The sequence below is a fragment of the Stereum hirsutum genome, assembly GCF_000264905.1.
Source record: "Stereum hirsutum FP-91666 SS1 unplaced genomic scaffold STEHIscaffold_13, whole genome shotgun sequence".
Lineage (NCBI taxonomy): Eukaryota > Fungi > Basidiomycota > Agaricomycetes > Russulales > Stereaceae > Stereum > Stereum hirsutum.
The window spans coordinates 1,239,342-1,264,107 of record NW_006763143.1 but is presented as its reverse complement, the minus strand read 5'-3'; the positions used below and the strand labels follow the sequence as shown (position 1 = coordinate 1,264,107).

The following is a 24,766-nucleotide window of genomic DNA, read 5'->3' as shown; positions in this document are numbered from 1 at the left end:
AGGAAAATGCGCTGACTATCGAATGTTTCGGGAAAGCTTGTGCACGATTTCTCTGAGACGCCTATCGGGAACGGGAAAGGAAAGGCGATGAGATGAGATGAGATGATGGCAGAGGATGGGCGTTGATCGTTCGACGCAAGCCTCGAGAGTGTACTGTTTTTTCTACATGTAAGTTAAACAACTGTCATGGAATCGGATTTGGAGAAATTGAATGAATATGTTACAGCCTGCCTCTCCTACTCAGCTACGAGGGGGAGTTCTGGTGACCGCGGCTGGTGATGGACGCAGGAGGGAAGGGGCGCCAGTCCACGATTGTAGTCCTGACTACAGATGGTCCTTTCGGAGTTTGAAATCAACTGTTGACTCTGTAGACGCGTTCGCTTCCTGCTGCTTGCCCTTGCTTGCCCCATTACTGACTCGCTCTTGGCATCTACTCCTTCTCGGCCACCTTTAGCTTGCCTTCCTTCAGCCTTTCCTTCACTAGAGCTTTTCGGACATACAGGGACGCGTCATGGCGTCCCACGAGCCACAGCTAGGTGCTGTCGTAGAAATCCCGGTCGGACGCGGTGTGGTCCGCTTTGCCGGAACAACATCATTCGCAGCAGGCAAATGGATTGGCATAGAATTGTTCGAGGGCAAAGGAAAGAACGACGGGTCTATTGGAGGCGTTTCTTATTTCCAATGCAAGCTCAACTACGGCGTATTCGTCCGACCCAGCCAGGTCAAGGTCATCGTGGCAGAGCCTCCTGCAGCAGTGCCAGCGGTGGCAGCGGTGGCAGCGGCATCTGCGAGTAGTCGGGTGCGTCGCGTCGATTCTTATTCTTGGACGCGCTGCTGACCAGTTTGTAGCGCCCTTCACTTTCTGTTCGAGCCAGCGGAAGTTCACCTCGCGTGCCCTCTGTACGCTCGTCTGTGCCACCTGGTTCTCCTCGCGCCACAAGTCCACCGAAAGCAGGTACATCACCTGCGCCCAATGGTCGCTCTCGTCTCGGACCAGGGCCCCCTTCCCCCACCAAACGCGCTCCTCCGTCGGCCACAGCGAGCCCTGGTGTCCGAGCATCTATTGGTGGGCACCACCGTCGGAAGTCCTCTATAGACCCAACCGCTTCAAATCCGAATGGCTCTGCACCACGTACACCAAAAGGTGGAACTCCTTCACAGGGTCTTCCGTCTACATCACGACCACTTGCTTTCAAGATTCCCAAGCCACCCGCACCAGAGCCTACACCGCCACCTCCACCCCCTCGGTCACCCACGCCTCCTCCTCGACCTGTAGAATCACCCACCAATCCCTTAGCAGACGTGCCTCCGCCGTCATCGTCACCTTTGCTATCAGAACAGGTGAGTTCGAGCCCTTGACGTACTCAAAGAACAAGTATTGACTGCCTCGCAGCCTCCTCCACAGTTCGAGGCAGAGCTTCAAGAGCTCCAAGAACTTCGAGCGAAGATCCGCGTTCTAGAAGCCAAACGCGCTGACGACGCCCGCCATGTTCGAGAACTCGAAATCAAGCTCAGCGAAGCCGAGTCGTTCGTTGCTCTCCGCCCCAAGCTGCAAGCAAAGCTCAACTCCCAACAAACCGAGCTGATTGCCACCCGGCGCGAACTCGCGGATGCCCAACAGCTGTCTGAGCTCTCGGAGAGCAGGATGTTGGATGTGCAGGAGCAGTTGGAGATGTCTATGTTGGATAAGGAGGTGGCGGAAGAGAGGGCAGAAGTCGCGGAGGCGGAGTTGGAGGAGTTGAGAGAGAAACTGGCAGTGGCGGAGGTTGAGTTGGAAGTGATGAAGGAGAAAGAGCAGAGCGAAGGGATTGTGGTCGAAGAGGGTACTGATCCGCAAGTGTCAGGCTCTTTGGCGTATATTCAGCTTGAGAAGCAGAATGCACGACTCAAGGAGGCTCTCGTCCGGTGCGCCTCGCGTTTATTGAAGAGTTATGCTCATCCTTATCATTTCTGTCGCCCAGCTTGCGCGATATAACTTCCGAGACCGAACAGGAAAACCGGAAGCGGATTGCAGAGATGGAGAAAGATATCATGGACGTGGAGGAACTCCATGGTAAGCAGAAGGTTTAAAACGATCTACATTCGACTAACTCTTGTGGATACAGCCGAGTTGGAATCCACTCTCATCAAGTTGTCAAATGCGGAGAACCAGGTCGAGGATCTCAAGCTTCAACTCGACGATGCCCTTGGCGCAGAAGAAATGTTGGTTCAACTCACGGAACGGAATCTCATGCTCAGCGAGGTACGGCAATCACTTGCTTTTCTATGTCTCTGGGTAGACCCTGACTTGATCGGCGACAGAAAATCGAGGAAATGCGAATCACCATCGAAGATCTCGAGGCTCTCAAAGAGCTCAGTGATGAGCTGGAAGAGAACCATGTCGACACCGAGAAGGCCCTGCAGGAGGACATCAGTGAGCAAATTGTAATAGTGTATGGCGCTGAACTTCTATTCATCTGGTTGAACAGACGAGAAAGACATGGAGATCCACAATCAAAAACGGAAGATCGAGTCCCTTGAAGAGGTCTGCCAGGATCTAGAAGGCACCATTGTCCAGTTCAGAGAACTCGTACTACAACTTCAAAGGTACGTTATACATGTCCTGTGGAGTCAAAAGTGGAAGCGCTGATCGTTCTCCAGCGAGCTTGACAAAACGAGAAATGAGAGTCAGACGGTTCAATCTGAATACGCTGCGGCGGCATCGCAATCTGCAGCTGTCATGTCACTCAACATGAAGCTTCAATCAACAGCTTCTAAGAACCAGGCGAAGAACATCGACTTGGAAGTCAAGCGCATCGAGTCGAAGGAAGCCCGCGAGCTCTTGACCATTGTCCAGGTGCGTGTCTTGCATCAACACTTTCATGGTCCTCGCTTACTTACCTGCATGCCAATGTGCGGTCTAGCCCTACTTGCCTCAAGTTTATGTTGAGAGCGACAGCGATGCCACGAACTGCTACATGTTCTTCCAGAGAATGGCGCTCAAGGCGGACTTGATCAACTCTGTTTCCGCTCAAGTACACGGCCTACCAGACTCGCTCAACGGTTCTGTGACAGAAACGCTCGTCGGCGTATGCGAAGTACGTCCCCTCATTCATTGCTCATAAGCATTGTTGAGATCTGATCGGATGGGTGCTATATTAGATGAGGGGTTCGATTGCATACGTATCGACACTCTGTAAACGGTTCGCAGCTATCCTCCGACGTTGCGACGTCGATACTTTCCTCAACGTCGGAAGGCTCTACCCGGAGATCGCACCTATGGAGAAACGGCTTGACATGCATATCGACCTTCTTCGCAGAGAAGAGTTCAGGGAGCTAGAATGCGTCAGCGATATAGCCAAGTGAGTGTGCCTGCATGTGTTTCCCACTTGGACGATGAACTGATTCTCTGATGCTATTGAACAGGATCCAGGCTCAGTTTGACCATCTCGCTGAGACGTACTTCGAAGGGTTCGACCTCGACGTAGGCGAGCGCGAGCTTGGATTCGTGCTCACGTTGGACCACGACCTTGACATCTACGCCTCTTCAGTTGGTTTGGCAAAGACAGCTGTTGAAGGAGTACTGAAGGATGAAGGTACGCAGCTGGCTATCGTGTCTCTTTGCATTAAATTTGGCCACCGACTCACATTTCTGTGTGCAGACATGATCCTAGAGCTGGGTGAACTTGATCCTCAGGTTGTATTCTTTGAACCCATCCAGAAGTCCTTAGATCAATACAAGGCTGCGAAGATGATATCAAGGTGCGTATCATCTAAACGCTACTTCAGTAATATTGTTGACACTCTACCATCTTGTCACAGGAAACTGACCAGGCGGCTCGAGGACCTGACCCATGAGTCGTCGGCATTGAAAGCAGGCTTGGCTCCGCAATTGAAGTCCCTGTCCAATCTTGTCTCGGAGCTCGTCAATTTTGGTATTCAGGTGCGTTGTCATTTTCGTTACACCGTCTAGTTTTGAGTTCGTGTATTGATCGCGAGCTCGACACAGCTTGCCCAACAAACGATGCCTCACGTGTCTGATGCCAAAGGATCAAAGACTCCGTTCCAGCTATCAAAGGTTCTGAATATCGCTAATGAGGTGGCAACGTCGACCGTCTGGAAGAGCAGAAAGGACGTCGCGACGTGCTGGGGTGCTCTGAGCGATGCGATCTCGCAAGTCATCGCCGAGGCCAATGCTCTGCTTCCTATCACTATGGACCCCAGTAATGTGGTGAAATGTGCGTCTTCGACTAATACAGTGTCCTGTATATCGCTCACTTTTGAACTTTTTTTTTTTGGCTTGCAGTGACCGGCATTGCCCCATGGGTCCGCAGAGTCGACGAAGTCAAGGCTGCCCTTGCCGTGAACGTCGAAGCCGAACGCAAAGTCGCCCAATTGAATGAAGAGATGCAAGGCCTCGTCCGGAATCTCAAGCTCAAGGAACAGAACGTTCAGGAGTCGACCGTCAAGATCGAGCTCATGGAGCGACGGATGGAGACAGTCAAGAAGCAGGCGGACACGATCGCAGATCTCGAAGGAGAGCTAGGCAAGGCGAGGAAGCAGGAGAGGGCATATGAGGATGCCATCGAGCAGTTACAAGCGGACTTGGATAATCTGGAGCAGGAAAATCAGAAGTTGAAGGCAGCAGGAGCAAATCCAGAAAGACAAGGTTCGTTCACCCTGAGTGTTCCCCGTCTGATGGTGCTGACACCGTTTGATTACAGCCTCCGGAGTAGTCGTGCCTGAGACGGAGAATATCCAGATTGAGGGTAATCTTGAGACATCGCATCTCTTAGAGCAGGTTAGGAGCATGTTTGTTTCTACATCAGATGCGTTGACTGAACCATATACACTACTACAGATCGAGGCATTCCGCGGAGCCGTTCGGTACCTGCGGCAGGAGAATGCATATCTCAAGGGCCAAGATCTCCTCAAAGAGATCCAGGAACTTCCGCCATTACCTTCGTCCTCTCCCAGTCGCCTTCCAACACCTGCACTCGTTGCCTCAGGTCTTTCCGATACGGATGATTCGGATGGGGAAACACCGAGCACGCCTCCTACATTGCGTTCTCTAGCAACGGAGCGCAAGGTTCTCTACCGGGATGTCATCAAGTTCTCTTCCAACCCACGCATCGTGGACTTGTCTGTGCGAAACTCGAAGAGCGCGGACGGGACGGCGAGGCCTGGTGTGGCAGCATGGTTGCCGAAGAAGAAGATGCCAGCGTATCAGGTCTGGGAGAGGAAGATGGAGGCAGAGAGGTTAAGTAGGAGGGTGAAGGGGCTATTAGAGAGGACCAGTACGATTGGGACTCCGAGGTAGACGGACTGGCGGAGGAGACGGTTTTCTGGTCCTTTTGGTTCAGGTCACATTTATGTTCTATGTTCAGTCATTATTAACATGTTTATGGTTCGCTTTCCTTTTTTTCATACCATAGGTTTGTATAGTTATTATACCCAGCATTGTTTTGGACCACTTACTTATAGTTTACGACATGAATCCATGCTACGTTCAGCAGCACCTGAGGATCCCAGAGAATGTCTTGCGCTGCCAAGAGGAGTGTTTGGTAGATATGCCTCGATATGCCGTGTATGTCCACTTGCATAGCCGTTTTCCGAGTTGTCCTTTGCAGTCTCACAAACTTTGTCCTTGACAGCCTCGAAATTTGCGCCTTAGAAGATTCATCTTCTGAATTCTCTGCCTCCACTACGATAAAAGTCCGCCTAGATTTTGGACGTGCACCTTTTCCTTTCTCTGACGAAGATTGGGCTGTCGCTGGTGGCTAACTCTCTGGCTGGCTAACTAAGATTGTTCTATCGGCCGTTCTCTTCGACAAGTGCCTGATATAACCTGGTATAACACATCCTATTCGATGTTGCAAGCTTCGATGCCAATGCGTGCCCACGTCCTTTCAAAGCTGGTCAGCTCTACTTCGGTTCACACTCTACGAGCCAAAATAGTATCTTGCTCCCTTGCTCACCCGCCTTCGCATCGTCTCGAAGTGCTGGATGACGTCGAATTGTTGCTCAGGAGACCTATGTTCTCTACCCTTTGGATGACTTCAGCCTTTCCCGACGGTAAGAATGTCTCATCGGTGTGTGAACCGCGCCGACTGGATGTAGTATCTGGACTACATGGTGGGTCACATTTAGCCCCTGTCAAGGATATATGGAAGACCTTGACCTTCCCATGTTGTTCTATTCTAGGCTCGTATATAATCCCTCATGACGAGCGAGGAAATCGTTTCGTCCAACTCGAATAGGCCCAACATGTCATCTCCACTGAGCGGTGCCACACCGCACTCTTCTCTGCCAACTTTGTCCAAGCTACGGTCTACTGTCGCTTCGGACATTTGCGCTGCGGACATTGCTAAACAATGGCTCGATTCCTTTTCCAACGCTATCAGGGCCGAAGACACATCCACTCTTAACAAATTATTTGTCGAGGATGCGGCTTGGAGGGATCTCCTAGCGCTCACATGGGATTATCGATCCATACAGGGTCTCACCCGCATCACTGCCCTTTTCACGGATCGTGTTCTCACCTCTGGTCTTCAAGTGTCCTCACTTGCCATATCGAAGGATACTCATCTTTCTCCTACCCTGAGCAAACCATTCCCTGACCTCGACTTGTTTTGGATCCAGTTTGGGTTTGGGTTTGATACCGCGCTGGGGAGGTGTGTGGGCATAGTGAGACTCTTGCCTCTGCCCGATGGAACGTGGAAGGCGTATACGGTATTCACTGCGCTCCAGTCACTCTGGGCCACGAAGGCAAGTTTTCAATTGTTTCCAGTATTTGCGAACGAAACCGGTACTAACATAGTTCTTCCGCATCATTCGCACATTGGGTCTATCAATAGGAATCTCCTCAGAGACCCCCTGTACCGGAAAGAACGTGGAATGAACGCCGTCGACGTGAGATGGACCTTGCAGATGGTGACCCTTCCGTCCTCATAATAGGAGCGGGACACTGCGGCCTGGATACAGCAGCCCAACTCCGTCAGCTTGGTGTATCTACTCTGGTCGTGGAAAAGAACGCGCGTGTGGGGGATAACGTACGTTGCTTCTTCTGTTTCTTGCACGGTCTGGTCGAGAGGGTGAGGAGCTGATTGATGTGGTGGTAGTGGAGGAAGCGGTACGACTCACTGTGCTTGCATGATCCCACATGTCAGTTTCTTTCCTTCATTCATTGGATGACATGGAAATAATGAGGTGTTGACATCGGTGTTTGTCGCAGGGGCCGATCACATGCCGTTCTTTTCGTGAGTCCTTGCAAGGCAAAGTCGTAGACATCTTCCTGCGGGCTGACTCTCCATAGCTACCCAACCGTGTGGCCTGTGTATCCGTCTAAAGACAAGGTATGAAACTATGCTCTATGTTACCTTCTTCCTGCAAGATTCATTATTCCTCGGTATATCGGCACAGCTCGGCGACTGGCATGAATCCTATGCACGCACACTGGAAATCAACGTCTGGACATCCACCATCATCGACGCCGCCGTCTGGAATCCTAGAGAGAAAATTTGGAGCGTCAAAGTCACGCGCGAGGGCCAGGAGAAGGACCTGAGAGTCAAGCATCTGGTGTTTGCCACGGGTACGGCGAGTCCGAGGCTGGCTTACAGACCTGAAATTCCGGGAAAGGTTCGTTGCCTTACCTCTGGGGACGGACTGTACTGAAGGGGAGTTTTAGGAGGATTTCAGAGGTGATATTTTGCATTCGAGTGAGTTTAAGTCTTCGAGTGCGTATAAAGGGAAGAAGGCTCTTGTGGTTGGAGCCTGTAATTCAGGTATTTGTTTATTGCAGCGCCCACTACTTGATGTTACATGACGCTGAGAACGATGCGCGTATGATACAGCCCATGACATCGCGCAATATTTACATGAGACCGGGGTGGATGTGATGATGCTCCAACGCTCATCCACATATGTCATCTCGATGAGAGCCATCGAGGCGATTCTAGGTATGTAGACGGTCGTATCCACGCTCCCAGTATATCTCATCATAGTCGAAATTTCCTTGATATACAGGCCTCTGGGCAGACTCGAGCCCTGTTCCCCGCGATGTAGCAGATCTTCTAGGACTTTCTACGCCTGCTCAAGTCACCAAGCTCATGCACCAACATGTGTTTCCTGGGATTGCGGCTGGTATGGACAAGTTGAGCGATTTGAACTTTTCATGATCTCGAGTTCGTGATAGTCACAGTTACTGGAATGCGCTGACAGTATACGGTGGTGGGGTGTACCACTCCTCAGGGGTTTGCGCGAGAAGCTGAATGCTGTGGACTTCCGCACGAATATGGGACCAGACGACGCTGGGATCATGCAGCTGTATTGGTCTCGAGGTGGAGGATATTATATCGGTTTGTTGCGTGTCGTAGTCATATTCCTGCACAGCTACTCACATCTTATTTGTCTACGTTTAAGATACTGGAGCGAGCGAATCTATCGCTAATGGGGGTATCAAGTTCGTATCCGGCCTCGCTCTGAAAGAATACACCCCGAGCGGCGTCAGACTCTCTGACGGAACAGAGATCGACGTGGATCTTGTTGTCCTTGCTACCGGGTGAGTATCACGTCCTTCTATGTTGTGCTACAAACACTCAGTATTTTCGGACCACTGACCGAATTATCGCCTCGTAAATCTATAGTTTTGGAGATCCACGAGAAATAGTGCGGGATATCTGCGGAGCCGAAGTCGCTGGGCATTTGGTCCCGTTCTGGGGGCTCAATGAGGAAGGTGAAATTCGTAGTGTATGGAGATATAGTGGTCATGAGAGGTTTTGGTACGCGTCCGGTAAGTCATCTACTTACTTCAACGTCGGCTGGCACAGTGGCGGTTAACGCTACGATGATCGGAACAGGAAACTTTTCAATGGCGAGGTCGTACTCCCGTTATTTGGCCCTTCGTATGTGTTGTTTGATTACTAGCCACTTTGACGCGTACTGATGAAGGTGTTGTTCAGAAATCAAGGCGGACGAAGAGGGTGTGGCTCCGGATCGGTATGCGCTGAAGTAGTCAAAGTCGTGGCTGGCCATATTTTCCCGATGCGTTTCCTACGTATTTATCAGTACGAACAATTATTGTGTAATGGCTCAATGTGCCAGCAATCGTAAAATGACAAGTTCTCGCCCGATACGAGGTGTCGCGTATACGTAGATAAGGAGCGAGCGCGACGCGACGCGTCGCGTCATGGTTACGCTTTGAATGTTGAACATGCGCCCGGGCCGGAACGTTCTGGGGTGGCATCCAAAAAAATCTTCTCCCGTGACGCGTCGCGCCACAGCGTAACAGGCCCGCTAACAAATATTTTCTCATCCAACTCTTTCTCACCTTCCACCCTTCCTCTCCATTCAAGCGCCAGTTCGCATCTCTTTCTGCCGCATCCCATCCTTCAACAAAAAAGCGACCGCTCGCTCCACCTTCCCTACACCCACACCCCGCAACTCAAAAGAATAAGACACGATGGCCAAAGGCACGAAGCGCGCGTCTCCTGGGGCTGAGACTGAGAAGAACCCGATTCCGGAGCCTGAGCTTGGAGAGGAGGACGCTGCGAAGTTGGACCAGATCGCGAAGGACATTCGTCGTGCTGAGCTCATCCTCGGTATGTTTCCCTTCTTTCCATCGTTCTGCCCTTTGTCTTTCCATCACCCCATGAAGCCTACGAGTTCCATGCTGACTGTGTGTTACTCTTTCTATTCTTGACGCGTGCAGAGCGCCGCGCACAGGCTACGTTGACCCCTGTGTACGAGAAGCGCAGAGAGGTGTTGAAGGGCATCCCGCGCTTCTGGGCGGTCGCGCTGATGAACCACAGGTTGATCGAGATGCACGCTCAGCATCACACGGACAAGCTCGCGTTGAGCTACCTCGAGGATCTCTGGATCGTGCGGGACAAAGACGAGCCCAAAGTGTTCACTATCGAATTCGTGCGTATTTTCTTTCTTTCTTTCTTTATTCTGAGTGTGTAGGCTGACACGCGTTATTCGTGAATGCAGTACTTCAAGGAGAACCCGTTCTTCAGCGACGCGGTGTTGAAGAAAGTGTACAAGTTCGTTCCTTCGAATGCGGCCGCAGATGAGAAACCAGATGCGGACGGTCTGACGCCGTCGATGGAGGACTTTTCGTGGGAGCGTGACGTCGCCATCGAGGTGAGTGAGCGGCCTAGTGCAGTGCTGAAGCGAAAAAGCTATGAAACGTGCTGAGTCGTGACTTTGATGAACGGTAGCCGTCGACGATCAACTGGAAGGACGACTCGAAAAACCTGCAGAAGCTGTACCCGCAGGTCCTGGACGAAGACGACATTGCGGACCCCGGGAGCTTCTTCAATTTCTTCGCGGGAACAAAAGACCAAGCCGAAGTTCGTGCTATTTTCTTGCAGACTCTTGTGATGTGGCGATGACTGACGATTATTTCTGTGGTATAGCTCGGCGTGATCATCGCCAACGAGGTATTCCCCGACGCCATCGACTTCTTCACGGGGCGGATGGACGACGACCTCACGGACGACGAGGACGACAGCGACGATGATGACGAGGACGCGGAGGAGATTGACCTCGAAAAGCCGCGGGCAAAGAAGGCGAAGCAGGCATGAAGTGGCAGACTGGACGTGACTTGTTATTTTTCTATGATATATGCCCTCTGTTTCGATAGCGGATTGACTGACTGTGCTATATACTGCTGCTTTGAGTGTTCGTTGTGGCCCGAAAAAAGACGAAGCAGGGACCGGAGGGAGCCGACGGGCTGGGCGCCAAGCCAGCCATCGTCACCGTGAGGAACGGTTGCCTGAAGCGAGTGGAGCCCAGTTCGCCTCTTGTCTCTGCTTCTCCACGTCTCGTCCAGTCGCTCTTTGCTCCGAACCCTCACCGCCCATGTTTCTGCTCACCACCCTCTCCATTGCTGCCCTCCCGGCACTCGCCCTCGGCCACAATAACAACCATCTATTCCAAGCCCGCCAGGCATCCACAACTTCATCCTCCGCTGCCGCAAGTTCGAGCGGGTCCACTTCTGCTGCCTCTGGCTCGTCCGCCAGCGGTGCTTCTGTAACCGCCGCATCGAGCGGGGCCTCTTCTCTACCAGCCCCCTCGGTGTCGCTGTTGTCTACCAACCCCACTGCCGTGCCACTTACCCAGATTGTATCCAATGCACCCTCGGCAGCCACTGGTTCTGTCACTACCACTTTCGCTGCTGGTTCAACGCCTTCAGCGATCTCTGGAGCACCAGGTCTTCCAGATAGTGAGTCCTCATGTTCTCTCACAATCGTCCAGTTCGAACTCTTTTTTCTGCTCCCGGTGAAACGCGTGATGGCAGGAATGCTGAATAATGTCTTTTTTTCACACACTCTGTTACGATGACTTGCAGTCTCGAAGCTCTCGCCTAGCAACTACCCCGCCCTAGGTTTGTCTTTCATTTTACACAATCAATTCATTTGTCGCCTAAATTCCCGCGTTCCGCCCTTCAGATACACCTCCTCCCACTGACTCGGCCGAGGTCCAGCAGTGGATCAAGGATGTTGCCAACTCTGGCGTTACCATCCCTGATATCCCTCTGACCGTTGCTGGTGGATGCCCCTCCAACCCAAACGCCGTCACAAACGCTTCTCAAAATGGCTGGTGGACTTGCGGTGGCTACACTCGTGATACCGACATCGTCGACTGCCCGGACAAAATGACTTGGGGTACGCGTTGTCTCCCGTTCTTTCCCAGCTTTCGTTTTAACACGTTTCACTAGGTCTCACGTACGATGACGGACCCGCCTTGTAAGTCGATATTTACCCGCCGCCATATCAGCGCTGCCTCACTAACATTCTTGCGTTTCAAAGCTACACTCCCGACCTTCTCGCATACCTCGACCAAGTCAACCTCAAGTCAACCTTCTTCACAGTCGGTTCCCGTGTGATTTCTTTCCCCGGGATGTTGCAAGAAGAGTACATGGCCGGCCACCAGATCGCCGTCCACACCTGGTCGCACCCGTCCTTGACCACGCTCTCCAACGAAGAAATCATCGCCGAGTTCGGCTGGTCCAAGAAGGTCATCTATGACGTTCTCGGTGTTACTCCCAATCAGTTCCGTCCTCCATTCGGTGACATCGAGTGAGTATGGTGTTCATTAGGAAAATTTCAACTTTAGCGCCACAGCGTCTGACGCGTACTTCAATTTCCTTTTTCGTCAGTGACCGTGTTCGTGCTATTGCCAAAGCGATGGGCTTGACGCCTGTCATCTGGACTCGTATTAGCGCTACCGCTACATTCGACACCGGAGGTACGTACTGTTGTAGGCCGTACTTCCTAGTTCGAAAAATACTGATGAATTCGTACTTTCGACAGACTTCGACATCCATGCTGGTACGATCACGCCCCAACAGGTTCTTCAGAACTGGGAGAACATTATGGGCAACGCCTCCGCTATCGATACCGGATTTATCGTCTTGGAGCACGACCTGTTCCAGCAGACCGTCGAGCTGGCCACGTACGCGCTGTTTACTTAACACGTCTAGTGTCAATGTTCGTGCTAACACTTGCATGTCTTACAGCGGATACATTCTTCCTGATGCTATCGCCCACGGATCGTACAACATCATGCCCGTCATTAGCTGCTTGAACCTCCCACTGTCAGATGCCTATATCGAGACCAACGACAACAGCACCAACCCGCCAGCGGTCTCGGGTACGTCTCTCCCTCGAGAACTTTCGATGGCTATGGTCTGATACTTTGTTTTTGTAGCCACGGCCGTCGCTACCGTCTCCTCTGGCGCTCCCGGCTCTGCACAAGCCACGAGCGGCAGCAGCAGCGGCTCAAGTAACGACACGAGTGGTTCGCCTCGTACGGTCGTGGCAGGCAGCGTGTCTATGGGTGCTATCGTGCTCTCCATGGGTGCCGCGGTCCTCGCTGGGGCTGGTGCTCTTTTCCTCTAAGCTCATGACGTGATGATCGTTGAATCGGTTCATGACTTGATGTAGGGTAGGAGATCTCGCGGTCGGCGTGTCGCGGACCGGCTGATGTATATAAAGGACCTTTGTTCGGACGCGTACATCTTCACACATATACCTTTTCCCATGCACGTGCACGCTCTGTGAAGTATTTTTCCATTCAATCAACTCGCCACTCGCACGATCCGTACAGTTCGTCGTCGACTAGTTAATAGTTATCGTACTCCCGAACTTAACACCTGGCCTGGCCGCCGTGGACGTCTGGACTGTTGGTTTCCCTTCTCTCCCCTCGCCTCTGATTATTGTACCACCCTTTCGTCGCTTTGTTTTAGTTACTCTGTGACCTCGTTTATCTTACGTTTTGTCCTGTCTGTCTTTACATAGCTCCTGTTTTTTTTTTTTTTTGCATTAGGGCATATACGTTGCGGTTCACATCAGTTTTGTGCATCATTCTGAAAGCGAAAAGTGTGAACTCAGAATCCCGGATGTGGTGCCGGATATAATATTCAGTTCACATTGAGTTTGGATTCTCGAGACGGGTCTACTTCTGCTCGCATCCCCGTTTCCTTGCTGACGACCTCGGATGTCGCGGTTCTTCTTGATACTACAGTACGCGGGCCTCCTGTCAAAGTGTATCTGTTGTTTTGAACCATGACAGCGAACAGGGAGAGGTAGGAGGAGGCCGCTCTCGCGTCGAGTTCATACTAAATGTAAATTGAGCTATGACGCTCCAACAAGACAAAATTGTGAAATATTGAACCCGTCATGCGTTTAGTTCACATCGCATTTTGGAGATGTGAACCGCTACATATATGCCCTATTTGCATTTGCATGCACCCCTTCGTTTGTGAACAGTTCGCGTTCGAGATGTGTTTTATTTGTCGTGGTAAAATATGAAGGCTCGTCTGTAACTCTGAATCTGCGCCTGTGTGGTTCAAAGCTTGAGCTAGAGAGAGTGCTTGGGTAAATTAGTTGGGTATTGACGTTGGCGTGTGATTCGAGCTTGAGTTTGTGGGATGATGAGGCGATGAAGTTTGGGTTGTCATACTCAGGTGTGTGTCTGGAATGAGAGCAGTTCGGACCTCGGGCAGCGTCCTCCCATCGCAGTACTCCGTATGGCGAGCATGGTGATCGATACTGAGCGTAACGAGTCGAAGGGCGGGACTCGAACCCCTGCGACAGGTGATACTCAGACGACTGGCACAGTCGAATCGTTGCATCCCCTCGGTACTATCGCGCCGTTTGACGTCGGGTTCTGAGTCCTTCGCCTTCTTGGGTTTCTTTTTCCGGGCGCGGTCCTGGGAGCACCAGAAGCGGGTTTTGTGGCCTGTGGGTAAGGTTTCGTGGTCGTGGACGCTGTTCATTGAATCCACGCATAAGCCACAGTTGAATGTAAGTACACCTAGAGACGAAAGGAAACGGACGTACGTGAATCGATAACCGGTCACTTTCCACACTTCATTTGCTAGCATTACGATGCGCTCTTTGTCCGTCATTGGCACCGATACGTCGGCAGTTGGGATCTCATGATCATAAGAGCCGCTGAACCGGATGTTGGCCGAGTGTTGGAATGTTTTCTGTAAGGTAGCGAGAAGGGCTTGGGCGGAGTCGAAGCGTTGGAATGTCTGGAGACCCGAGAGGGAGAGAGAGGTTAGTGCGTGACAGATAATATGGGGGGAATCGTACTTGAAACCTACTGTGGTGTTCTGCGCATTCTCATATTCATCGCCGGAATCCAAATCAACGTCTTCGCCATCCACGCCTCGTTTGCGCTTACGCTCAGCCCGAGCCTCTGCCTCGGCAGTCTTCGCCTTCGCCTTCGACTTACGCACGCAGGCCCGACACTTCTCGCATGTCTTGAAGGTGTATTCGGACTCTGGTGGGAGTATCTTTTTGCAGCGGGATTTTGAGCAGATTCGTGGCAGCATCGGTGGGGACGGGGCGTCAAGTACCAGTGTGGTGGTCATGGCAGAGTGGACGAGGAAGATGGGGGATAATTTGAAGGGAAAGAGTTGGACTGCGGGTGTCAGTAGCATTGTGATTATATGAAACATAGGACAATTGGATATGGCGCGTTGGCACTGGCAACTGGCACGGCAATGAGTCGCGCGACGCGACGCGACAACCACGCGAGGATAGGAGTGCGGGGAGAGCTGTGTAATTGTTGAGAATTTGGGTTCACCCAGTAAAGCGATAGAGGATGAAGCTGATGTTACATTTAACACCCAGGGATGGATAATAAAAGTACATGGAGAGCATGCGGCGACCAGTGTCAGTGGATACACAACCAAGAAATGAGAACGAGAAATACTGTTGATAACATCAAGCGTGTTCCAGCTCCTTAGGTATCACGCATTATGCATCATGACCGCGCCTTGCAGCCTTCAAACATTCTTCTTCGAGGCCTTTGAGCCAGACGACTTCGATACCAGCATCCTTCAACTTCTGAGCACCCTCACACTTGACGAAATCGTCCGGTTCGCCGACGCCGATGAAACATCGACGGATCTTGGCGGCGATGAGTGCGTCGGCGCAGGGTGCGAGACCTGAGGTACGGATCGAACATGGTTCGAGGGTCGTGTAGACGTCGGTGTGGCGTAGAATCTCGTTCAAGGAGATGGAGGTAGTGCCGGAGAATAATTTGGTGAGCTCGTTTGGATCGAGGAGGTTGGCTTTTGCCAGGGCATTCGCTTCCGCGTGGGTGTTCCCTGGGAGCTCACGGGAGTAGCCTGTGGCGAGCATGACCGGGGGTTGGTCATGGAGAGATGGCCAGTGGGTGACGAGGACGCAGCCTACGCAGAAAGCGGTAGGAGTGGGCTCGCATTTGGCCGCCTCTGCAAGAGCGGTGCGCATATAATGCATCTGTTCATCTGAAGGGGTGTATACAAGTGAGAAAAATAGAGCGACGGCGAAGACTCGGACTGACCGAGCGATGTCATTGTTGGTTATGTAGGTTGGCGTTGTGGCGCAGACCGCCGCGGAAAGGATCGGGTAGAGGAGGCAAGGCAAACGCCGGACGAATTAGCGCGCTTGATTTCGCTCATCGTCCGTTTCGTCCCCTCCGCAAACACTACATACATACAACGGCACCGCCAGCCATGGCCTCCTTCTCCAAAAAGTATGCCACCCTCGCCCCCACCGTACGCACGCTCGCGTCGGGAACGCCCTCAGCACCGTCGGTGAACCTAGCCGCTCGTGCGGTCGCCTCGGGACATGGTCACGGTCATGGCCCTGGCCCTAGGTCGGACGCCCCGTCCAAGTGGGCTGGCGGGTACAGGTCTACTTCGAGCGGTGTCTTCAACAAGTCTTACATCACTGGTACGCATGGCGCGACAGAGTCCGAAATGTACTACACGGCTGACCGTGTTGTTTTTAATGTTCATGTTCAGCACCTACCACTGGCGTCTTTCAACCTCGTTTACTCCACACTACTGCCGTCCGCAGAGATGCGAACGAAGTCCCCGACCTCCAGGAGTACGCTGCCGCCTCCGAATCCAATAACCGTGCCCTCTCATACTTCATGATCGGTTCCATGGGTATCATCACCGCCTCCGTCGCGAAGTCCACCGTGACCGAATTCCTGCAGACGATGTCCGCGTCCGCCGACGTTCTTGCGCTCGCCAAGGTCGAGGTCGAACTCGCGAGCATTCCCGAGGGGAAGAACGTGATCATCAAGTGGCGCGGAAAGCCCGTGTTCATCCGTCATCGTACGCAGGACGAGATCCAGGAGGCGAGGAGCGCGAACTGGAAGACGTTCCGTGACCCAGAGTCGGACGAGGCGAGGACGAAGAAGCCGGAGTGGCTGGTCATGCTGGGCGTTTGCACACATTTGGGTTGTGTGCCTATCGGCGAGGCGGGTGATTATGGAGGATGGTATGTGTTTCTGGGATTTCGCTGGAAACAAACGCTGATGTATTTTTTTGCTGGTTAGGTTCTGCCCGTGCCACGGTTCCCACTACGATATCTGTGCGTTGGCTCTGACTGTGGCAATGACGCTGTCGCTAATCCGTTGCTTTCTTTCTTACAGCCGGCCGCGCTCGCAAGGGCCCTGCTCCTGTAAGTTCTTGCTTTCCTAACCTGACAAGTACCATTCTGACCACTCTGCTCCAGCTCAACCTCGAGGTTCCCGAACACGATTTCAACGACGCCGAGGGCAAGCTCGTTATTGGTTAGAGGAAGGATTTTTATTGTCTGAGGATATCTGTAGATGGGGGTTTAGCGTAATCAATGTCCTTGACATAGATATCAAACTTTCATTTCCGCACCGCGAACATAGGACCAGTTTGCATACTCCTTACCTGGCTCGCGTGGCCAGCTATGCAAGGAGCACTCTGTAGCAGAGCCTATATCTTGCCCTTTTGAGTGGCCGAAAATAGAAAAGACACCGAGTTGTTCCAGGTTGTTCCGCCACCCGCATTACGTAACATTTTTCCGGGCGACTCGCGAGACACGCGCCTCTTTCGGCTCTTGGACGAGCACCTTTTACTGCAGCCACCACCATGTCAGAGAACGGTAAGATGGACGTTGACAAACCCTCAGACCGAGCATCGTATGTATTCCGCCATATCGACTCTCTCGTTGGACATCTCTGACACTGCGCAGTGTTCGCTCTCGAGACAGGTCTACAGATACGCATCGTACCAGGAGATCTCACAGGTCGACTTCTAGGGACAGGGAACGCGGCGTGGACAAGGAACGTAAAGAAAAGCGCCACGACGATCGTGACCGGGATAGGGACCGTGACCGTGAACGTCGTCGACGCAGTCGTAGCCGAGAAAGACGCCGTAGTCGTTCGAGGGAGAGAGTGCATCGGGGGGATCGTGAGCGCGATGTTGATCGGGACAGGGACAGGGAGAGGCGACACAGGGAACGAGACACGGAAAGACATGGTCATCGTGACCGTGGTGAGCGGGACGAGAAAGATAAAGATGGACGGAGGAGGAAACGCGACGAGGACGTGGAAGTGGACGTGGAGGAACGGTCGAAGAGGAAGCGCGCGGAGGATGTGGTCGTCGAGGATGGCGTGGCCTCTTCCCATGGCAAGGAAAGTCCTCGCAGGGGCTCTGAGAGGGCCTTTTCACGCGAGGTGGACAGGCCACCTCGACCGCCCCGCGACCCGAGGGACGAGTTCGACGATCCGCCTAGGTATAGGAGAGATGAGAGGAGAGGAGGAGACGACCGTCGTCGACCTCCTCCTCCCCCTCCCGATGACGATTTCGGTCGGCCCCCTCGCCGCAATCGCAGACCACCCTCACCGCCACCTGTCAGGTCTGTTTTTTCCGCATACTCCTCACAGGTTCTCTTTCTCATATATATTGATGTATTTCTTTAGGCGCCCTTCCCCATCGTATGCCCAGCAGTCGGACGACCCCACGAATGAAGAGCCGAAGGAAGATGATTCCGAAGCTCGGTCTGTGTTCGTCTCTCAGCTTGCCGCTCGACTCACTGCGCGTGATCTGGGTTACTTCTTTGAGGATAAACTAGGCGAAAACACAGTGCTTGATGCTAGGATCGTCACAGACAGACTCTCCCGGCGTTCTAAAGGGTGAGCCACTCTCCCTCTCCCCTCTCCTAATTTAGAGACGGTTTTGCTTACATTCGCTTACAGCATTGGCTACGTCGAGTTCCGCTCGATTGAACTGGTCGAAAAGGCGATCGCTCTGAGTGGCACTGTTGTTATGGGGCTCCCTATCATGGTTCAACTGACTGAGTCCGAAAGGAACAGGCTTCACCCAGGAGACGGGTGAGTGATATTCGTCTCTCACCGTGGCTAGTTACTCACAAATTTCTCCAGAAATCTCAACCTGCCCCCGGGCGTCAGCGCACCCCATGGAGGGTCCATGCAGTATGTCATTCATCCTGTCTGAATTGCGAAGAACGTTTCTGACCATGTCGCACAGACTATACGTTGGTTCTCTGCACTTCAACCTCACCGAGAGTGACATCAAACAGGTCTTTGAACCGTTCGGAGAACTGGAGTTTGTTGATCTCCACAGGGATCCTACGACTGGCCGTAGCAAGGGCTACGCCTTTGTCCAGTACGTCTACCTGCACAGCTAGCAGGTGGTTCATGTTGCTAAAATTCTTGTTTTCTTAGATACAAGAAGTCTGAGGACGCTAAGATGGCCCTGGAGCAAATGGAGGGCTTTGAGCTTGCGGGTCGTACGGTATGTCTTTTATTCCATGTTGAGCAGGGGCCTTAGGCGCTAACCTTGCGTGCTACTTTCATCAGTTGCGCGTCAACACAGTGCATGAAAAGGGCACTGCGCGATACGCCCAGCAGGACTCTTTGGATGAAGCTGGCGGTAAGTCGTCGTCGTTTTCAGGTATTCGTTGCAGGCTACGCATGCTTATCGTCTTCCACAGGTGGTAATTTGAACGCGGCATCTCGTCAAGCGCTAATGCAGAAACTTGCCAGGATTGAACCGAGCAGGTCGACACCGGAGCCGATGTAAGTTCCTTTATATTATCATGTTTAGTGGTATCGATCTGACCATGCTGTATTCCTTGTAGCGCGAAGCCCAACCTTCCGCAGGCCATGGAGACGAAGTCCGTGCTGCTCAAGAACATGTTCAATCCTGAAGAGTAAGATCGCAGTTCTTGGTGTACATGGTCATTAGCTTACATGGACTTTCGTGCTTAGGGAAACGGAGCGCGACTGGGATAAGGAGCTGGCTGAAGACGTCAAGGGCGAATGCGAGCAGCAATATGGCCCAGTTGACCGCATCAAGGTTGAAAAAGAAACACAGGTACGGATCGTCGTTCACGCTCCGGCTTTATCTGCATATCGCTCACAAAATGCCCTACAGGGTGAGATCTACGTTAGGTTCGGTACTATCGACGCGGCTCGCAATGCCGTCCAAGGTCTCAATGGTCGTTGGTTCGGAGGAAGACCCGTCTCGGCCGCATTCATCTCGGACGCCATCATGCAAGCCCATCAGTGAAAGCCTCTGCCCGTAATCTCTGGTCGAGTGCCTTTCATCCGAATGTCTAGGTCTCTCAACTCCCTGATCTTGTCGTTGCTGAACATGTGAAGCCCGCAGACGCCACTCGCCACAACCTCGTCTTTTTAGGGCCACACACACTTCTGAGCCTTTGTGATCTGTATTTTCTTCCCCTTTTTTTGCAGGTTCATGCTTCTTTGCTGGGCCCCTCGTGCGTTTCTCGCAAGAGAAAAATAATCAATAATAAAACATGCAGAGGCAGGTTTAGTCGTTACTCCTTCTCCGAGTGTTTAGCAGTGGTTTGCCCTTTCTTAGGAAACCCCATTTTCTGTAATAGATCGACGAATTGAAAGCGTGTCATTACTGTGATTTTACAGGTTCATCGCTCGAGCACGAGCAAGGGACGTATTCCGCTGGCTGGACTGCGATCGTCGATAGCTCTGAACGAGGTAACGATCTCTTCGACTCGGAACACATGAATGATGCATATGTTAGGATTCCAATCGTCATCGTCATCATTATCATCACAACGTCAACGCCGCCGGTGTCAACACAGAAAAGATATGTAGGCACCGGTCTCTTGTCTACAAAGTGCGGTGGCCGGAAGCGGCAAGGCATACATATACGTCGCAGTAACAGGAACATCCCCATCAGTACATCCAGCGGAACGAGGCTGATTGGAATCCGTCGTCCAATTCTTGCGTCGATACGTCTCCTGCTCTGATGTGCTTACCCTGCGCGCGATCGCGCTCTCTGTTGTCCCAGCGCATATAGGCACCCAGGCTATTATTACAAAAACATCAGACATATCAATCATGGTCAGTGACTGGGGCTCAGGAATGTGTATGGTGTGGGTTTTGCTAACCTTGCGACGAGGACCAAGCAGAGTCCTCCGAATACAGCTGCGTAGAGATAAAAAGTGGTTAAAGCCTGTCAATATGAAATCTGCATCGTTCTTATTATACGTACCTGAGGTGATGAGAGCTGGGACGTATTTCGGCTCGTCTTGCGTGCGGAAGACGTTTGTAGAGATCAGACCTAGAGAATGTCTTGCGCTCAGTCCGATATAATATGAACATGTTCTCCATTTGACTTACCGGCAGCATTGGCGAGGGCGACCTATACGAAGGTCCATTCGAACATAGGGAATGCAGAGTTGTGAGTGGGGGATGAAGTTGTGGAACGCTATCAATGCAAGCTCACCATCACTGCGGCCACAACCGCACGCTGGTTCTCGCTCATCGTGTTATTTGAGTACCAAGACGCCACAAGAACAGACGGTGCGAAAGCCTATGCACAATCCATAGCAGCGCAGCAGGTCAGTATTGTCGAATATATAAGAGTTAGGATGAACTTCAGACGTACGCCCATGGTCAGAAGGAAGCAGGCAAAGTAAGCGACCGCTTTGTCTTTCAAAGGGTCGATGCATCCTAGTATGACGAAACCGACGAGGGCTGTTGCGAGCGGGATGCAGCTGTAGCATTGGTATGTATCATCAGCGAGAAAGGCTTCTCTAGGTGGCACTTGACTCACATGTGGATCGACCTCTCACGGAAGTAGTCGGAGCTGAATGTGAGTAAGACCAATGCGACAGTACCAACGACATTTGGAGCCACCTAGTGGAGGTAGCGCTCAGTCAAAATCTATATGTGAAACATTTCCAGTAAGTCTGCTCACTGTGTACAAGTTCGTCTTGACGGTGGAGTATCCCAGACTGGCGACGATCTGTGGCAAGAAGTTGTTCACGCTTGCGAGGGGGACGCCCAGCGCGAGACTGATCCACGCCCAAACCCAGTATCGCCAGTCCTTGAAAGGTTGGAAGGCGGTGCGGATGTTGAGTTTCTCGTTAACGACAGAGGATGAGTCGGCTTGAACGCGCTGTCGAGCGAGTTCTTTCTCGCGGGGGCTGAGGAACCACCAGGAGGCGGGAGATCTAGGCTGGGGGAACGTTAGTGAACTGATATTGAAGTGCGGAAGGAGGTTAGTCGTGACTTACGAGCCAAAGGAAAGCGAAGACGGCGAAGAAAATGGTAGATCCACCTAGAAGCCATATTTTTATATTGACCTTTCCATATCATGATTCGTGATTGCAAGGGACATACCCTCGATCCAGAACAGGTACTGCCATGAATGGTACTTCGTACTCTTGATGTGGAAGACTCCGAAGGCAATGAGACCTGTTCGACGACGCGTTGAAAACTCAAACTGTGAAAGCGAAGAGCATGATGCTCACCCGAAAATGCTCCGGAAATGGACGAAGCGGCTATACACAATTGTTAATATAGACTAACAGAATAATTGTCACTTTTGCTCACCATAGAATAGACCGACTCTTGAGGCGAGTTCGTTACGTTTGTAGAATGTGGATAGATAGAAGACCTTGAATGATGGATTCAGAACCGCTGAAGTGCCCTTTTATTAAAAGAATACTGACCACTCCTGGAAGCATGGCAGACTCAAATATCCCCAAGAAGAATCTAATGGCAAATATCTCGGAGAAGTTCTTCGCGGCTGCTGTACAAAGTGCCATGGATCCCTGAGGTCACGAACAATCAACGTAGCCCTAGATGAAAATGACGCAGAGTACGCACAAAGCCAATCATCACTAATGAGTCCCACATAGTTAGCATAAAGCAGCCGGAACGGCGTGTGGTGGCCACTTACTGAGGGGTAGCACTCTGGCGGCGCTAAACCTTTTGATGAAAATGCTGATAGGTGTACCAGACCTTCAAGTAGCTCGTGACTTCGTCCTGCATCGTGAAAGAATGAAGACCTACAGGCAGAAAGGGACCTATTTAAGGTTAGCATCAGACTTGAGAAGTGGACTAAGCATATACTCACGTAGAATATCATGACGAGCAGATAATACTACACCGTCACGTCAAGGCATGGTCAGCTTAGTGCTTGAATGTGTATTAGGACAAGACTGTCACCTGGTTCCCTACAAGGCCTACGTCCTATAGGATAACAGATTTTGAGTACTAGGGATGGGTTGTGAGAGTTTTCGCATACCTTGTCCCATCCGTCTGTCTTCGCATTACCGACGTTTCCTTTGTCCAAAGCATTGCAAAGGTACCTAACGAAAGGACTGAGTGGGTAGTTACCTTTATATAAAACTCGTAAACACGCACATAACAGTCAGGGGAGGGAGAAGTAACCAGTCGAACTTGCGCTTCAGACGGCGTTCTTCAGCCTGAACTCTGGCTTCGTCCACAGCGACTTCAGTACTCAAACCGAGCTTGACAGAAGAAGCAGCATCCAGAACGCCGTCTTTCGCATCTTGTTTAGAGGCACTAGCTTCTCGGTCTCGAAAGAACATGACAGTGAGCCGTTGAAGGTGGTCGTGGGACGGAGGAAGAACAAGCAAGAACCGACGAAGCCGTCATTCCCTTGCATGCACCAAGTTATACATGCTGCCAAGCGCGTTTAGATAGTCCGCCTGACCATGGTATCATATGAACGGAACGAAGGTTCAGTGCCGAACAGCCTTCTGATACGCAAAGTGGCGCCTGTACCTTTCTCAACGCTCCCTAACGAGATTCGGTCGCAGCGGCATACAAGCACAAATAATTGTACCGTGAGCTCGATATCTGAGCAATAGTATATGCAATAGATATGGGCAACTGGGTAGTTGAAGAAGACCATCCGGTCAATATTGCAAACAGAGCAACAAGGTTGGACGACAAGCAGAGGAGTATTGAAAGTGCATTGCTCGCTCGCGGGCGTGAACCTCCGTTCAGAGAAAAGGGAAGTGGAATGTACGGAGCCGGAACGGTCTCGGTGTCCACATGTGCCGCAATATTAGCATACCGCATTCGGCGGCATCTGAGAAAGCTGTACTGTATATCAGTACCAAGAAAGTCAGCGTGGCCCCGCTCCGTGGATGATAGGAAAGATAACGTTGCCTCGAGCTATATCGATCGCATTCCTCTTCACGAAACAAACACCACTCCACTCCTTGAACTCCAGTCTTCATCATGTCCGTCGAAAAGATCAACTCCACTGAAGTCGGGCAGCACAAGCACATCTTGTGTATGTCCTAATTCTCATCTGATTCATCCAAAGCCTGCACTCACCGAATATTGAGCCCAGCCCATGCGACGAAGGTCCCCGGCTTGATTTTCCTCTCCGGTCAGACTCCCGTGAAGGATGGAAAGCTAGTTGAAGGAGGTATCAAGGAGCACACAGTACGTCACGTCTCGGGTATCTTTCGATTGTAATGCTTCATTGACGAGATGTGTCGTAGGCCCAATGCATCGCGAATCTCGGAGAGGTTCTTAAGGCTGCGGGATCGTCGTGGGAGAAGGTTCTTAAAGTCAACGTGTACCTCAAGGACATGGATAACTTCTCGGCAATGAATGAGGTGTACGAGCAGGTGTGTAATAGCCTCCTGGTGAATCAGAGTGAGTATGTTCAAGGCAACCTGACTTTAATTTTCCCCAAAGCTTTTGCCCACACCCAAGCCGGCCAGGACGTGTATTCAAGCCGCTAAGCTTCCGGGAGATGTCGACGTCGAGATTGAGGCGATTGCGAGCACTTGAGTATGTGTGAGGGTAAAGTGAAAGAAAAGATTGTTGTACGAAGACGTTGTTGAAGAAGAAAAGGAATATCCCGCTTGCGACAGGGGTTGTGGCGCAACGGCCATCACATTTTGCAACAAAACCGGCACTGGCCATCCTATAGTGCCTTCATGATGCTAGCGCTGTACTCCAGAGAGTCGTCGCTTTCCTACTCGTAAACGCAGAATGTGAGCAGAAAAAAATGTATTTTGTCTGCCACTCCCAACGGATCTCCGATCCGAACATCCGCGCTCGTTTCATCATCGAAATAGATAAGATAATGTGCCACTTGACCATGTACTCAACACACGCCGCCCCGCTGGCCCTCGGAGGTCCTTGCTTATATATGAATTATAATCTCAGT

At 51.8% G+C, this 24,766-nt stretch overlaps 9 protein-coding genes across 9 annotated transcripts; 6 read left to right on the top strand and 3 right to left on the bottom strand.

Moving 5' to 3' along the window:
- The first annotated feature begins 412 nt into the window (after positions 1-412).
- On the top strand, positions 413-5,509 carry STEHIDRAFT_170793 (uncharacterized protein). Its single transcript, XM_007307568.1, has 17 exons — positions 413-799; positions 850-1,341; positions 1,394-1,905; positions 1,962-2,053; positions 2,106-2,242; positions 2,302-2,413; positions 2,469-2,586; positions 2,641-2,836; positions 2,904-3,077; positions 3,142-3,341; positions 3,406-3,575; positions 3,642-3,741; positions 3,802-3,922; positions 3,989-4,217; positions 4,286-4,648; positions 4,704-4,780; positions 4,841-5,509. Exons 1-17 carry the CDS (start codon positions 512-514, stop codon positions 5,297-5,299), a joined length of 3,840 nt encoding a protein of 1,279 aa, XP_007307630.1. The 5' UTR covers positions 413-511; the 3' UTR covers positions 5,300-5,509.
- Positions 5,510-6,246: 737 nt separating this feature from the next.
- STEHIDRAFT_63205 (FAD/NAD-P-binding domain-containing protein) lies at positions 6,247-8,817 on the top strand (the record flags this gene model as incomplete). Its single annotated transcript, XM_007307232.1, has 12 exons — positions 6,247-6,768; positions 6,849-7,031; positions 7,101-7,143; positions 7,214-7,238; positions 7,295-7,334; positions 7,402-7,617; positions 7,667-7,763; positions 7,833-7,937; positions 8,005-8,131; positions 8,230-8,336; positions 8,401-8,539; positions 8,625-8,817. The coding sequence occupies 12 exons, from the start codon at positions 6,247-6,249 to the stop codon at positions 8,815-8,817; spliced, it is 1,797 nt and encodes a 598-aa protein (XP_007307294.1).
- Positions 8,818-9,325: 508 nt separating this feature from the next.
- STEHIDRAFT_101818 (uncharacterized protein) lies at positions 9,326-10,667 on the top strand. Its single transcript, XM_007307567.1, has 5 exons — positions 9,326-9,578; positions 9,689-9,900; positions 9,970-10,122; positions 10,200-10,331; positions 10,398-10,667. The coding sequence occupies exons 1-5, from the start codon at positions 9,440-9,442 to the stop codon at positions 10,563-10,565; spliced, it is 804 nt and encodes a 267-aa protein (XP_007307629.1). The 5' UTR covers positions 9,326-9,439; the 3' UTR covers positions 10,566-10,667.
- A 175-nt stretch (positions 10,668-10,842) lies between these two features.
- Positions 10,843-12,677, top strand: STEHIDRAFT_63097 (glycoside hydrolase/deacetylase; the record flags this gene model as incomplete). Its single annotated transcript, XM_007307219.1, has 8 exons — positions 10,843-11,206; positions 11,333-11,368; positions 11,433-11,648; positions 11,702-11,729; positions 11,793-12,062; positions 12,143-12,231; positions 12,297-12,438; positions 12,503-12,677. 8 exons carry the CDS (start codon positions 10,843-10,845, stop codon positions 12,675-12,677), a joined length of 1,320 nt encoding a protein of 439 aa, XP_007307281.1.
- A 1,190-nt stretch (positions 12,678-13,867) lies between these two features.
- Positions 13,868-14,866, bottom strand: STEHIDRAFT_160117 (uncharacterized protein; the record flags this gene model as incomplete). The annotated part of the gene is made up of 3 exons (XM_007307566.1): positions 13,868-14,255; positions 14,328-14,524; positions 14,597-14,866. 3 exons carry the CDS (start codon positions 14,864-14,866, stop codon positions 13,868-13,870), a joined length of 855 nt encoding a protein of 284 aa, XP_007307628.1.
- Positions 14,867-15,254: 388 nt separating this feature from the next.
- Positions 15,255-15,838, bottom strand: STEHIDRAFT_160116 (diaminohydroxyphosphoribosylamino-pyrimidine deaminase; the record flags this gene model as incomplete). Its single annotated transcript, XM_007307565.1, has 2 exons — positions 15,255-15,769; positions 15,826-15,838. 2 exons carry the CDS (start codon positions 15,836-15,838, stop codon positions 15,255-15,257), a joined length of 528 nt encoding a protein of 175 aa, XP_007307627.1.
- Positions 15,839-15,997: 159 nt separating this feature from the next.
- Positions 15,998-17,072, top strand: STEHIDRAFT_63281 (ubiquinol-cytochrome c reductase iron-sulfur subunit; the record flags this gene model as incomplete). Its single annotated transcript, XM_007307237.1, has 5 exons — positions 15,998-16,217; positions 16,289-16,778; positions 16,831-16,865; positions 16,927-16,955; positions 17,010-17,072. The coding sequence occupies 5 exons, from the start codon at positions 15,998-16,000 to the stop codon at positions 17,070-17,072; spliced, it is 837 nt and encodes a 278-aa protein (XP_007307299.1).
- Positions 17,073-17,409: 337 nt separating this feature from the next.
- On the bottom strand, positions 17,410-23,284 carry STEHIDRAFT_83705 (MFS general substrate transporter). Its single transcript, XM_007307564.1, has 31 exons — positions 22,975-23,284; positions 22,856-22,919; positions 22,777-22,800; positions 22,685-22,711; positions 22,621-22,634; positions 22,508-22,569; positions 22,435-22,448; positions 22,278-22,379; positions 22,159-22,222; positions 22,077-22,106; positions 21,946-22,020; positions 21,840-21,883; positions 21,521-21,781; positions 21,377-21,459; positions 21,209-21,317; positions 21,047-21,133; positions 20,941-20,962; positions 20,813-20,881; positions 20,709-20,745; positions 19,709-20,626; positions 19,543-19,648; positions 19,413-19,484; positions 19,266-19,350; positions 19,132-19,204; positions 18,997-19,066; positions 18,800-18,937; positions 18,694-18,744; positions 18,508-18,642; positions 18,232-18,444; positions 17,502-18,167; positions 17,410-17,448 (listed from the first exon to the last, which is right to left on the bottom strand). Exons 1-20 carry the CDS (start codon positions 23,160-23,162, stop codon positions 20,494-20,496), a joined length of 1,509 nt encoding a protein of 502 aa, XP_007307626.1. The 5' UTR covers positions 23,163-23,284; the 3' UTR covers positions 17,410-17,448; positions 17,502-18,167; positions 18,232-18,444; positions 18,508-18,642; positions 18,694-18,744; positions 18,800-18,937; positions 18,997-19,066; positions 19,132-19,204; positions 19,266-19,350; positions 19,413-19,484; positions 19,543-19,648; positions 19,709-20,493.
- A 440-nt stretch (positions 23,285-23,724) lies between these two features.
- Positions 23,725-24,717, top strand: STEHIDRAFT_101813 (Endoribonuclease L-PSP). Its single transcript, XM_007307563.1, has 4 exons — positions 23,725-23,875; positions 23,936-24,030; positions 24,090-24,218; positions 24,289-24,717. Exons 1-4 carry the CDS (start codon positions 23,821-23,823, stop codon positions 24,382-24,384), a joined length of 375 nt encoding a protein of 124 aa, XP_007307625.1. The 5' UTR covers positions 23,725-23,820; the 3' UTR covers positions 24,385-24,717.
- The last annotated feature ends 49 nt before the right edge of the window (positions 24,718-24,766 follow it).